General features: G+C 41.9%; 1 protein-coding gene across 1 annotated transcript; it reads left to right on the top strand.

Annotated features, from left to right (window-relative positions):
• The first annotated feature begins 5,237 nt into the window (after window positions 1-5,237).
• On the top strand, window positions 5,238-10,439 carry LOC308135663 (profilin-2-like). The gene is made up of 3 exons (XM_080503745.1): window positions 5,238-5,554; window positions 7,121-7,313; window positions 8,334-10,439. Exons 1-3 carry the CDS (start codon window positions 5,426-5,428, stop codon window positions 8,429-8,431), a joined length of 420 nt encoding a protein of 139 aa, XP_080359871.1. The 5' UTR covers window positions 5,238-5,425; the 3' UTR covers window positions 8,432-10,439.
• The last annotated feature ends 4,478 nt before the right edge of the window (window positions 10,440-14,917 follow it).

The raw sequence follows: 14,917 nt of genomic DNA, 5'->3' as shown, positions 1-14,917 counted from the left end.
GCTTAAAAAAAAAGAAAAAAAAAAGAAGAAAAGAAAAGCTCAGATCATACTAAAAGAAAGCAGGGCTTTTTTTCACCCCCCCCCCCCCCCCCCCCCCCAGCCTAACAACCTTCTTCCTCTCTCGGTCTCCTGTTGCGTTTCACCACCTCATAACGCTCCGCCACTCTTCGTGGCGTCTCGTCCAGCAGTAACGGCTTCAAACTTCAAACTGTTCAAAGCAGCAGCCTGCGCGAGGAGGAAGAGGTCCGGCCCGGCCCGCGAACGTCCCGGCTGTCCAGTGGTCGGGCGGCCCCTGTCGCAGAGTGTCTTGCCCAGCTGCAGGAGCTACTTTAGGCTGAGGAGGGCCCGCAGCCCTCCACTCATTGAGCTAGCTAACAGTTCAAGGCAACTGGCTGCTGCACACTCCCCCTACGTCGGAACAAGTATGCGAGACATCTTCTTGAAAGCAGCACTGCGTAGCCCTCTCTCCCCGCGGGGTCACCGTCTTCTTACAGCGACGCTCAATTTGAAGACGACTGCGGCCGAGGAAGAAAGTATCCGAATTCTCTCGCTTAAAACAAGTGATTATCTAAACAGCACCCACAGTTACCTCCCTCAGTCACTCTTGACAAGATGGCTATGTTGTGTGGAACCGCGCTGCATCGTGGGTAGGCAGTGCGTGCAACGACGTTTACGTACGACGCCTTTGAGAATCGCTCTCAATGCTGCCTTCACGAACCGTCGGAGAAAACTCGGTTTCACTGAGCTTACTCGTACCCAGAAGGGGATAAGTGGATCTACAGGCAGTGGAGCATTCGGGAGGTTTTCTCCTAATGTTGCTTGATTCCGGAGAGTTTTATTCCTTTAGCGCAATTATCATACAGCTTGTAATCTATAGTTTCAACCCAAAGCTATAAATTAGAGCATCGCTCACGTAACGAGCGATACCTGAACTCACCTGTTTCAGTGCCCTGGGGCAAAAAGAAAAAATATAAAGACACCATATGACTTGTAGATATCTCATTTTTGATCAATAATCCCGTTTTTTCCCCCATAGTCATTTGTTATATTGTATTTTTTTTTAAAGATAAAAAGTTACAATTAGAAATGTTGCACCATGGGAAGGACAAAGAAGTCCCAATAATTGTGATTTTAAGCTCTCGTGCTCTCCTGCCTCTGCTTATTTACACATCAATATAGCCGTTCCAACTTTTGCACACTATACCATAGAAGAGACATTTACATAGAAAAATCTGCACGGATCCCTGTCATCTTGTACCGACGGGTCCTTGAAGGCACCCTGGCTCTCTTTAACTCGACTTCACCCTCTATAGGCATCCATACAAACTGCATTGTTACCTAAACTGATGCTATCGGAACATTTCTCTATTTTGTTTGAACATTAGTCTCATAAAAACAGACGACAGGATCCTGCAGTTCCTGTTTGGAATTCTTCCTGTGCAATATGCCCTTGCAAATGCATTTACTCTGTATAAAACAACTTATTTCAGTTCACAGCCAGGCAAACATTATATTCAGCACACTGTCTATTATGAGAACATAATTATCTATAACAAATGACACGTCTAAATTATCCCATTATTACATTTCAAAAAGGCAGAATTGCTGTATGAAAAAGTCTATATCCTTCACAAAGCCTTGACAGGTTTAAATTAAGTGTAATTTGAGTACCATGCCATTTTTGACAATGCCTCCTGCTGAAATTTCTAAAAACAGTGCTATTGTTTTGCAGCTGTTTTTCTCTTTGAATATTATTGCATTATGGAAGTAAAACAAATGCCTTTGCTTTGTGCTTCATTTGGCAATTCTGTAGAAAATTCGGAAATCCTCCATACGACAGTGTTTCTTTTTAGAATGATGTTTTTTGAAAAAGCCTGTCATTTCTCAAGGTATGACCTCTGTAGCAATCTGCATGCATGTTTCCACAAATCCTTTCTCACGTTACAGCTTGCATGCTGATGCTACAAAGGAATAAGGTTGCTCGATTCTGTGTAATGGAAGATTCTGTGTTACCATTTATTTGGCTGCTACCTTTCCTAAAACAGTGAATAAATGACAGAATAAAGTCGCTGTTATTGTGAAATAAAGTCAAAGTTTTCTTTGTGAATTTCACACTGCAATTTCATTGTGTGGGCCAGTCTAGTCCCTTTAATCCCCCCTGATATAGAGGATCACTGTGCTGTAACCACTGGGGAAATTGGTGAGTCTGTCCAAGTCACATGAAAAACAGCATGTAAATGTCTTCTTTTTTTCTTTTTGATTTAACAATGCATTAGTTGGTTTTCCAGTATTTCTCTGCAATTCACTGTGGCCAACATATTACCCACTGTTCAATAAATACGTGTGGAAAGAATTTCTGTTTTAGATTTGGCTTGCACCATGCTTTACTTGAGTTGAAGCAGCACAATGATTATAATTTAATTGTCGTCCCTTCACTTCATCCAACCTGAACGAAGAGGCAATAGTTACCCTGTTTCAGTGACAGTGAGTTTCCTGTTTGCTTTCACATTACTGAGCTGAAGGAAATCTTGTGGAAATTGAATGTGTGGCTGAATTGATCTGCTGACTGGGCAAAGCAACAACTATTTACATGGCAGTTGTTAAGACTCTTGAAAAAAACATCATTGTGGGGGAAAGAAAACATTTAAGATATTTATATTAGAGATACGCTCCTTGAATAGAAAGTTTCGAGATTTATTTTCCTCTTTTCTTTTGATGAATGCTATACTACTCTGTCCATGGTCAGCACATCTTTGTGAAATTCATTTTCATGGACAACTGAAGATGGCTCATTATGAATCTCAAATCTGAGATCTCCAACGAGAAGATTTATTTTCAAAGAGGACGCCAAGTTTTTTCTTATCAATCATATGGTTAAATGCATGTACCAGGTACACTGAGTGGGAGGACGTGTTGCTCTGTCAAAGTAAAATGACAACACAACAATCTAGTTATCACGAGGAGTGTAAATCAGACATGTGCCCATTGTGCTTAATCAAGCAAGGATAGGACTAAAACTCCTTTTAAACCACTTTACATCGGAAGAAATATAAGAAAAGGTCAACTCAAGGTCAAATCTATCAGTTTTGTTCACTTGTTTGATTAAAGGTTTAAAGCAACTTTCCAATCGAGCCAAAGCTGAACTACTTGTTCCCCTCATTTGGCAGTGATATACTCATGCAGCGCCTCTTTATCCGGCGCCTAAAGTACTGACATGCATGTTTTAAATGTCTCTCTGAACCAACAAACCTGATTCAAATGAATGACCCGTCAGGCCTCTGTGGAGCACAATGGCGACTCATTTATTTGAATTAGGTGTGCTGCAGCAGGAGACATGTAAAACGTGCACGTCATTGGTACTTAAGGAGCAGGACTGACCAGTTCAGGGTTCAATCAATGTGGATTGTTTAAAATAGTATTTTTAGACACGTTTGCCTTCCAATGCCCTTGTTAATATAATCGAGCGAACTGATACGAAATGCCTTTTTTGCTCTGTTTTCATATATGCCTGTTGTCTTATCCATAACATACTTCTTTTTGTTGTTGTGTCTCTTGTGGTATTTTATTTTTATGTTCTTTATGTTTATCTTGCATCTCCTTTTTGAGTATCTGATAATAAACCATTCCCACACTTGTTAAAGTCAACAGAATATGAAGATCATGAAGCAACATTATTTTCATTTGGTATTATTGTGTATTTAACACATTAGCTCCTTTTTCAGTACAACAGTGTCGTATCAAGACTTTACTACTAAAGCCATGTGCCCAAAATTACAAATTACAAATAATGACTTCAAGAAGATTGTTGTTAAAACCAAAATGAGAGTTGGATTCATTGACAAGTAGGTTCTAACATAGAATATCTTTACACATCTGATTAGTAAGGCTACTACTCAATCGGAATATATAATTTGCTTTATTTGTTTTTGTTGTATTAATAATGTTTCCCAATAAGCCGATGTGCAAAGTAAATAGTTTATTTTGAGGGCCTCCAGGCAGTACATTTGGTTTGTTTTGCCAGTGGGTAATTGTCTGTGTCATAGTGTGTTTGCCCTGATGAACTTGCAACCTGTCCAGTGGCTTCTGTTTACGTACAGCAGCTGCAAATCCACTGAAACCCTATAGCCTGTATAAAGACTGCATGTAAGATGGGATAAAGGAATACAAGATAAATACATGGAAGGACTTTGCATCTCAAATACACAGATTTAGGAGCCTGCTTCCAGCCTATAGTTGGTCTCACTCAGAAACACTAAAAAATGACTGTGAAGAGGAAGGCAGAGCACCTGGATAACATGCAAACACTAAACAGACAGCATAGTCTTCTTATGAAACATCATTGTTTACCACGACGTGACACCACTGCACAGCAACTTGGTTCTTCTTTGATAATGCATTTAAAATAAACAGTAGTTCCACAAACAAATTTGCAATATTCACATTCTTACTGTTGAGCAGCGGTGTTAAGCATTACACCACATTTAAACTCCATTCATCCACATGCATGTTTCTGGACTGTGGGAGGAAACTGGAGTACCTGGAGGAAATGCACACGCAAGGGGAACATGCAAACTCCACACAGAAAGGCCCAGCTGGTATTTGAACCCATGACCTTCTCATTGTGAAATGAGAGCACAAACCACAGAGTAAACGTCATTGTTTACGCTAATTTAGTTTCTTTGTATTACATAATCCTCTACTTCATATATGTATTTGCTTTTATTTCTAAAGGCCTCTGTTGTAAGTTACCTATAGTCCCCTTTTAAATGTCAATGGGTTTGTTGTACTTGTATTTTGCACACTTCAGTATTGTGCCTTTGTGATTTTGTTTGTCCAATCAAAACACTGTTTTTTTTTTTTAATAATAGTGTACTACTAAATAGCATCATTAAACTCAATATGATCACAGACATCACTCTTTAAAATTGAACTCCCGTGTTGAATTAATGTCTGTGCGCACTATGTGAGGCTGGACAACAGGGAGTGCAGCAGCCTTTTGTCATCCATTCCTACGTGTCCTTCCTCATTCCAGAAACAACGCACATGCCCAAATGAATTTATTGAGACAATAAATTCGTAAAAAAGGTTGCTAAATCTCGGCGCGGCCCAGAATTCCTGCAGACTTTGACTCTTGGCGGAGCTGATAAGTCCCTCTTTATTACGCCGCCCGCTGCCATACAAGCGGCGGGGCGCTCATTGTGCGGAGGGATCTGATACGGACTACACCCAGCCGCTGCCTCTCTGCCCTGGCTTTCTTTGCTGCCCCAGCCTTCGCGTTGGTTAACGTCGAAGTGTGGGTTGGATCTCAGAGTCTACGTTCTCCTCCGGGCCATTTTCCTCCGCTCGTGCCACTCTCCCGTTTGGCGACCTTACTCCCAGGGCTGTTCGAATTCCATCTGGAGCCAGATTCGTGAGAGAAAAAAAAATGTCTTGGCAAAGCTACGTGGACAACCTGATGTCCGATGGCAGCTGTCAGGATTGCGCCATTGTTGGGTATACGGACGCCAAATATGTTTGGGCTGCACATGCCGGCGGCTCATTCAACAATATCACGGTAAGAGGCCAAAATCGACCAGCGGGAGTGCGGCTTTTGGTATGCGTGTGTGTGACTGTGTTGTCACGGCAGTCGGAGGCGACGGGGAACCGTTACTTTTGAAAGGTGTAAATGACTGCCGAGCTAGCTCCGCGGCTAGCTTAGCTTATCGATGGCCTGCGCTAAGGAAACGCTGCGGGATTAGACCTCGTGTGGGGGGGGGGGGGGTAATATTCCGTTTCTCTGTATTTTTTTTGTGTGCACATGGGTGTTTTCGTTTGCCACCAACGGATACTGGGTTGAACACCCTCGGACTATGTCTGAGACATTGGGCGTGTTAATTAAGGGGAGAAAAAAAAGGGCGAGGAGACGGTGTCAGACCGGGGTGAGCGTGCATGCTTTTGTGTGCACGGCTGCTTTGATTAGCTAACGTTAAGCTGCTGCTGCTGCTTCACCGGCGACCTGCGGCTAAAAGGCTCGCGCTTCACCTGACGGCTGGTCAGATTGAGGCGAAATGCGGTTTCTCCGTCGACATCGGCAGGTTATATATATACATCAAGACTCAAAACACATGTATTTTTAGTGACGACGAGCCTTTTTCTTTTTTTCTTTTTCTTTTTTTTTTTTTTTCTTCTTCTTTCCATTGACTTGAGCGGCGTCGGGGCTAGTCCTGGAGAGGCGTCACGTCAGTTCCGCTCCTCACTGCAGACACTCGTGTCAAACCTTTTATTGTTGGCTTTGGGTGTGTTTGCTCACAAACTGCGCTGATAATCACAATCGATAGGTTATTCACGTTAACGGGCTTTATCTTGTTCCGTTTTAACGCGATCTTGTGTCACACACCTATATTCCGTTAAGTAACGGGGTCGCTTCTTGTGATTTTGATGGAGCTATAATGGATTCAGTAAAATTGGACGTTTGCCTCATAAGTGATTTTTTTTCGAATTATTTCCTTTTGATTATGTGATTTCGTATATGAGACAATTCCGACAGATTTTGGTTAAATGCACTGATCTCGCGAGCTCTTAGGCCTCGGAACTAAGATATGCGTTTAATGTTGGATATGGCGACAAAACACTTGATTCAGTTAAGATGTATCTGACAGGACAAAAAGAATCAAAGGGAATAGAGCTCATTCACCTGCACTGCTTAATCACAATCTTTAGTAATAGTGAGACAACAATAGATTTGGAAGGTGGGACCACGAATGTCCAGGATGTAGTGAACTTAAAAAAAAAAAAAAGTAAAACTCCTTTTTAAAATTTGTCATGAAGTTTTTTTTTTTTTTGCATATGGTTCAAATTTCTGAGTCAACTAATGTAGCAGTAGAGTTGCATTGATTCATTCCTACTGAATAGTTTCTTGCCTATGAAGACCTGAATGTCTTTGAGGATTCTTGATGTCGTCTAAACATGGAGTTTTAGCTTCCATATTTGGCATTGGACATGCCTTCATAGTGGAAAATTTGCCCTCCCTTGCTGTGATGCACTCGATGATGAATTTTACTGTGACCATGTAACTAAAAGCATGTTTGATACAACTGGAAGTTTTAATTTTAAGCTTCTATTTTTTCTGTTTCACCCACAGTGTCAGGAGATAGATGGCCTCGTCGGGAAGGACCGTGAGACCTTTTACACCTGTGGTCTCACTCTTGGTGCAAAGAAGTGCTCGGTGCTCAGAGACAGCCTCAACAGTGATGGAGACTGGACAATGGACATCAGGACGAAAAGCCAAGAAGGAGAGCCAACATACAATGTCTCTGTGGGAAAAGCTGCAAAAGGTAAATGTATTGAAACTGTGTAGATGATCTAAAACTCCACATGACTTTGATATAGGCGTCGCCGCTCAGCAAAGTGGAAATGGAGACAGATTTGATTAGAACCTGAAATTGAAAAAAAAGCGTTCGATTCACGCCTTCACAAATGCCTTCAGGGCTTCTAACGGCCTATAAGGTTGAGACTAATGACCACTTCCTGTTGTGTGGAGGTTAATTTCATAAATGTCAGAATCTGGTAAAAGTTGATTATTGCAATTCCTTTGTCCTTAGCTGTATTTATAGTCTTAACAATGACAGATGTTTACTGCTATTCCATGGTTTGTGTTCACCTTTGTAGATGTGGACACTTAAGTAGATGAGGATTGTGAAAAAGGTTGCAGATTAAACTGGCTGAGCACCTTTCCTATTTGCAAATATTTATGAATTTATTTACCCAACGTAATTTTCTTAAAACATCTGCACTTTGACCTGCATCCAGGCAGAGCTCACAGAGCTTTAGGAAATCTCTTCAGGCATCTAGTTCATACTAGATGGTTTTCATCCTGAACTTCACATAATTTTGGATTTGCCTTCTGTCTGGTTGGCTTTTGGGATCCTCGAAGTGTCTTGTGTTGCTTCAGCGTTTCTCACACTGTTTTTAATTTGCTGGACCGTAACATGTAAGAATAGTATAACTGGTGCAGTAGGCAGAGTATTCAGCATGACAGGAAGATGAGAAACCCTAATTGCAATTGAAGTGAAGCTCTCTGGTTTTCCTGCAACTTTTTCAACATTTCTTTTATGCGTTTAGACATTGAATTAAGCTGACTCGACAGAAACCTTAATTGCTAGATCGACTGGTTCATCAGAGTTGTGTTCATCTAATGTAGTACAAAGAGCAGCAGAAGTCGGGGGGGGAAAAGGAAGAAATCAACCTGCACTCGTGCAACTTGCCGTCTCTGAACTACACATTTCACCATGGGTGTTTTCCGTTAGTCTCTTTTACCATTCTCTTGACTTGCCTTTTTATCTTTTCTCTTTCAGTTTTGGTTCTTGTAATGGGCAAAGAAGGAGTCCATGGAGGTGGATTGAACAAGAAGGCGTTTGCAATGGCAAAATACTTGAGGGAGTCAGGGTTTTAATGTTTTTAAGCTCATTTAGATAAAATTGAGGGACAAAAAGAAGAGAAAAGAAGTATTGCTGTTAAGATTTCACCTGCAGTCAAATGTTTTGGAAACTTTTAATAGCAGTTAAGAGTGGTAAGATACTGTGTCACCTTTCTCCACCCCTTGTCCTGTAGGGGGGAAACTCTTAAATTTTGTTAATTTCTCTTTTTTTTCCCTTGTGTGCTCCAGTATTGGTTTTAGTCATGGGAACGGAGGGTGGTCCATGGTGGAGTTATCAACATGAAAGTCTATTCATTGGTTGAATACCTGAGGAAATCTAAATATTGAGCGATGTCTCCACCCATTCATCAACTTAGCAGCTCACTCCCCACTGTATTGTGTTCACACTACTTTTAACGGTTTGGTGACACGCAATGTTAAGTCCCTCCCCGTCAACTTTTATACACAGGACTTTTGTTTAACCCCCCCCCCCCTATTTTTTTGTATTAAATCCTCCCCCACTTCAACATTGTACTTATGTTTTGGCACTACAGTAATGGCATGTTCATTTAAATGTTAATTAACCAAAAGTGTGCAAAAAATGATCGCAAAGTGTAATAAAAATGTTAAACAAATTCGGACTCTCTTTGTATAACATTCACTTGGCGAGTGGCTGGTCATCAGAAAGTACACATCTAATGGTGGTCACAGTTTGCTTTTTTTTTTTATTATTATTTTAGCATTACTAAAAGATGCTGGATTTTTTGTTTTTGTTCTTGCCACTCCCCAAACCAGCATGTGGGCATTTAAAAGTTGCATGCATACCATCATTGGCACTCCGACCCCGTCCCTGTTCCCTGCTCTGTCCTATTGTGATATTCCAGCCAAAACCATCTTCACATCTGCCTCCATCTTCCAAGTCCTCGAGCCGCCAATTTAAAAAAAAAAAAAAGGGAAAAAAAACAAAGCTAAAGTCCTGTTGTGTGTACCAACTCATCACCCTGAAGCACAGCTCACCCCCCCCCCCCCCCCCCCCCCCTCCATCACATTTGCTTTCGCTGTCGTACCTGAATGTGGTCTTAAAGTTAACGATGTGGCATCGGGCCGTTGTGAGTGTAGTCTAAAGGTCAGCATTGCTGAGATTGTCGCTGTACTTCACCACATCCTGGACTCTCAGTGGACATTCCACCTCTGACAGCTGACAAATGTTAGTCATCGCCTGCTCTTTGTAAATTTTAGCTGTAAATCACGACACACAATGTGAGATTATTTCCCCTCTCCTCTCCCCGTTTGGACCAACTTGTCAATAGAAGAGGATCAGAAGGACTTCAGCTTTTTTTTTCCTGATGAATGATTGTTGGCATCACCTGTTGACTGTAAATCATTAAGACGACTTCAAATGACTGTAAAACGCGTAACCACTTCTTTAGACTTCAACATTACTTAAAGCCTTTCATCACTAATTTGTTGCTAACCTCTTATCCATTAACCAATGAAACGGCAATGTCATTTTAATACAGTGTGAATGCATTTTGACTGTCAACCGAGGCTGTTGAGCTTCAGCGCCTTGGACTTTATTTGCCTTGTGCTTTTAGTCATCAAAGGTGTATTCACAAATTGTCATAGTACGGTACTTAGAAGTATATTTAAAAGAAAAAAAACCTGTGTACACTAAACATATTGAAAATGGTGTTGGTTGGAATAAGAATATTTGTAAGTTGTCTTGTGGAGAAAAAAAAAAAATCTGAGAAATACTGTGTATTCTGTGCCATAAAATCAATATCTGGTCTGTTGCGACTACAAGTTGGATTTTTAGCTGCTGCTTGGGCAGAGGGTATCTTCATGGCACGTTCCTAAGGGATATTTTGGCCTCAGTAATTTCCAGACTTTGTGGGATATGTACAGAATGAAACAAAAGAGAAACGTTTGCAATATTGTCTTTTTTGAGTTGGAAAGTCCTTCTGCCACAAAACTTATTTCAAATGCCATGAATTGATGAGACGTTTGTTTACAGACGGATGAAATAAAAGTTATTCCAACCAGTGCTGATGTCCTTGTCTGTTGCCTTGTGGGTTAGAGTTTGTGTGCGAGCTGATAAAGGTTCTGATTGTGCTAATTGTACATTCTTTAGTGTAAAACAAACCTGTAATAGAATTTATTTTCAATCTATGGGGTTTCATGGGGCATTTTAATATTTATGGAGAACTATAATTGCCAAAAACCTGCCGGTTTTCCGACTTGATCCAGCCCATTAGCCTTGCAAGACAAGTTTGTCACAGATTGGTTGTGGTTTTACAGTGTTGTAATCTGTGATAAACGGGTTTACAAGCATTCACCCTCTGGACTGCTGCAACTACCAACACAACAAAAGAGCCTGGACTCAACACTGCCATCTATGTAAAGCAAGAAGCATGGCTAAAATTTCACACTGAGCCCTTTAAACATGTCGGAATAACGAGGAAGTTAAAAATAAAACTTTCTGTGTGAGAGGGAAAGATTTAACCTGAATTCCTTGTAATGAGACTTGTTTTTTTAATATAAATTGTTTACTTTTTTCATCACGAAAAGAATCACAAAAAGCAACTGGATCTATTCAAGCAGTAGACCCCTGCATCACCAAAGGTATAAACTAAATTTTACAGTCATGGGAACTATTATCATTCTTAAACCTTCTTTCCAAAATATTGATGATCACTTCTTATCCAGGTTAGTCTTATCTGCCCATGCTGGATCTGTAATAAACTAGTAATCAGCTGGGTTTTTTTTTTTTTAAAGCTGTTGACATAAGCGTTTTCACATCTTCAATCTGATCTTTTTGCAGCCAGATTAAGTAAAAGTTGCCACCGATAGTGATCGTCGTAGTGAGTGGCTCTTTTTTTTAACCTGCAAACGTACTGAGAGCACCGAAACTGCAAGTGGCTGTTTTCAAAAGATTCAGTAAAGTGGTCAGAGGAGCAGAATATCATCTGACGGTGCTCAAGTGCCAGCCGATTCTCCACCTTTTCAGCCACACAATATCTCAGTTGTCAATTTCCTCTCTGTCTTTTAAACCAAATGCATAAATCATGTCACACCCTCGCGCTCTGCAACAATATATGAGCAGGGAGAGTTTGCAAGTCTTAATTGAATAAGCCTGGGCACCATAAAACATCTCCACTTGCAAGGACTATGCTTTTCAGCTTGTGTGTTCAGGGCTCCAACCTTGACTGCAGGATTGCCAGCACCTGCAGAGAGCAGGTGTTTGATTCGCCGTAATTGGGAGCAAAGAGGGCTCCGTTTGAAACCTTTGTGCAGCAAAGTGTTGAGGCAACTTGCCCGCGTGCACTGCTTTTTCTATTTAAATCAATGGCGTGTCAAGAGAGCAGGAGCAGAGTGATTTTCCTCTGTTTGGAGCTTTTAGTGTTTGCAACTTTACCGTGTCACTCTGCAAGACTACCAGGACCCGGAGCACTGGATAACTCCCGCGAAGCACCGGGTACATCGCCTGAAGTACAAGATGAGTTAGAAAAACACATGAATATCAGTCAAAATCAGACGGAAAAAGTAGATCAGCACTATGGAAGACTCCTAATTGGGAAAAACTCACCACGGGGTGCTGTACTGAATGAAACCAAGGCTGCGGAGGACTTCATGGACGTTGAAACAGATTACCAAGCAGATATGGGTATGTAAGGTTCAAACTTAGTTATTGATGAAGCTCAAACATTGAGTGTTTTGTTCATGTGAAGCTTTATTTCTTTTTTTTTTTTTTAAAGCATGGGAGGAGCAAGCAATTAGACTTGATCTTGGGCCTGAACCACACATGACAGCAGTGGAGCGTCTTCTTAAAATGGAGCCGAAGGTGGAGTGTACCGTCAATTCCATGAAGCTTCAGGTTCAAGATGCTGCTTCCACTCCTGAAGGCCTCTTCTTTGTGGACAGGGGTATGTCTTCGTTTCTCAATGGAGCCACAGATTTACTTATGAGCATTCAGGCAAAGTTTTTTTGTGTGTTTTTGAACATCTATCTACCGCTGAATTGCTCCTCAGGAAGTCACCTGTCGCCTTTACCACTGTCCAAGTTGCCTCCAAGCTGTGGCTACAGCACCAGGTCAATACAGAGAGCGTTGGTGTTGGTTGCACCTTATGATGGTTGCTTTGTTGCGCTTGAGGTGGGTCACTCTGAAATTAATGCATGTTGAAAGCGTACTGGCATTGAAACGGTTTCCATTTTGTGACATCAGGATGACAGCTATGTTCTCCCATTGCGCTGGTGGGGGATACCAGTACGGATGTCCTGCCCTTTGATGAGGCAGGTGTCGTCAAATCCTCCGATGGTCACTTGCCACGCTGCTGGAATGGTGGTGAAAACGGAGTGGGCCATCTCGCCTACTCGAATTCAAGTAAACTGTAAGTTTTTGTCACTTTCTGTGTTTTATGTACTGCTTTAACAGCACTCAAAGCTTGACTGTGTGGTCACTCTTACCATTTGTTAGTTGTGTTTAGCTGTGTTGTACATGTATGCTTGTACTCCATGAGGGGATAGTTGCATTTCTCTTGTTACTGGATGTCAGCTATGAAATCGGACGCTAATGCATCCAATATTCCTTTTTAAAGATTTCAGCGCTGTGTAGTTCCAAGTTGTTACTGCAAACGAACGGGGGGGGGGGGGGGGGGAGGACTCAAAATACATTTCAAAGTTCACTTTTTCCAAGCAAATTTCAATAAGCAAACAAATATTTTATTAACCTTTCAGTTTTTGCAAAGAATGATGGTATGCTTTATTTATTTTGACCTGAACATCATAACAGTTTAACGATGCAAATGTTTGAATAATGAAATGATTCAATTACTCTGCTGGAACTGAAAGTTCAACTTACTTTTTAAGAATTGCACTTGGTGATACATTTTTACTGTTTAATTTGCAGTGAATGGTAACTGGGAACCAATATCGAAAGCTTCGCAGAGATGTCTGTTCAGTGTAGTTGAACATCCTGAGGGTGTGGTCATCTCTGTTAATTATGCACCTTGCCTGAAGGAGAAGGTACAGTATATGCATCTATTTTATTGTTAAAAACCCTACCGTCTTTTCTCTTTGAAGGAGAGAGTGACTGTGTGACGCTTTGACGTTTCTGTTCAGGATGGATTGTACACCCTGAATCTGGCTGGAGACAGAGAAATGAAGATCACCTGCCCAGCACTGCTACCACATCTACCTGAATACCCCCAAAATGACAGTACTTTACAACACCATCCTGTGGCATCCCATGCTCCGGATAAATCGCCAACTGCCGAAATGTTGTCTGCCCCTCGCGGCGGTTTATCTCAGAACTCAGAAACTGCAAACAAAAAACAAGGTATGGATAAGGATCGGTCTCAGTTGGCTCACTATCTTCTTCCCCCTAGTTTCTTGCGTGCTCGCCCTCCAAGTCCTGAGAGTCCACATGCAGCACAGTCGGTGAAACCAATATCTACACTGTCTCCTGTAGTCCGCTCTGAGGACCAAAGATGGCAGACTCGGGACCATTTTCCATTTCATTCTCAGCCATACATGCCTGAACCTCCTCCGTCACTGCCATCAATGATCAATCTACCAGCAGCTCAGCTGAATCAGGACGTGCAGCCAAGGCAATTCCTGCACCCTCCTCTTTTGCCACAGAAACGTGTGGAGCAACCAGGCAGCCATAAGCAGAGAATGTCTTATCAATATATTTCTTACTATCAACAACCTGGATTTGAAGCCCATCTTATGGAATCATCCACTCCCCATCCATCTTATGTTGATAAATTACCAGAAAAGCCAAAGCCACCTCACAGGCCAATTCTTGAGAAACCTGACGGGCGAGAAGCCACTGTAATACAACAACCTGAAGCCTCTCAGATCCAAGAACACCAGCACGGCCACTCCTACTTCCACCCACAACCTGGATTCCAGCCGGCTAACAAACAACCAGTTGTTTCTCCAGAAACTCAACTGAGCCATTTAAATCACAGATTCTACAAATATCCCATACCGGTGTACCGACACCCTGGAGATGAAATGGCTGAAAGACCTGTTGCTGTTCCTGAGCTTCAAGACCCTCGGCCACACAAAACATCCTACCCCCAGCCAGAGCTCGACATCCAACCATTTGGGCAGATCAAGGCCATCTACCAGCCCTTGGAGATTGACATCTCCCAGGACGAAGTGCACCACCCGCTGCATACCCATCCAAAACCTAAAATTCACTCATTTGAAAACCCTGCTGCTGGTTCTGGGCCACATCAGGCTGAAGTCCTTCAGGGCCAAGTGCATCAACCAATGAACTTGTCCCCACACATGGATGTTAATAGTCAGCCACTTGGGCATCCACAGCCAGCAACTGAAATTTTAGGCGAAGCTCATAACAATTGTGAAAAATTTAAAATCCCAGTTGGGAGAAAAAATGTTTCTGCAGGTGCCAATCTCCAAAGTGCACATCCTCCCAGTTACGAGGCTCCACAGATCCAGATGCATCATCCTTTTAACATTTTCTATGACCCACGGAAGCCCCAGTACCCCCAG

This window comes from Blennius ocellaris (assembly GCF_963422515.1).
Source record: "Blennius ocellaris genome assembly, chromosome: 10".
NCBI classification, from domain to species: Eukaryota; Metazoa; Chordata; class Actinopteri; order Blenniiformes; family Blenniidae; genus Blennius; species Blennius ocellaris.
This window is presented reverse-complemented; position numbering and strand designations above follow the sequence as displayed.

Excerpts from the sequence above, each read along its gene's own strand:
- LOC308135663 (XM_080503745.1), top strand. The coding sequence starts at position 5,426 with ATGTCTTGGCAAAGCTACGTGGACAACCTGATGTCCGATGGCAGCTGT. Across the intron at positions 5,555-7,120 it reads GCTCATTCAACAATATCACG|TGTCAGGAGATAGATGGCCT; the intron begins GTAAGAGGCCAA and ends TTTCACCCACAG. Across the intron at positions 7,314-8,333 it reads TGTGGGAAAAGCTGCAAAAG|TTTTGGTTCTTGTAATGGGC; the intron begins GTAAATGTATTG and ends TTTCTCTTTCAG.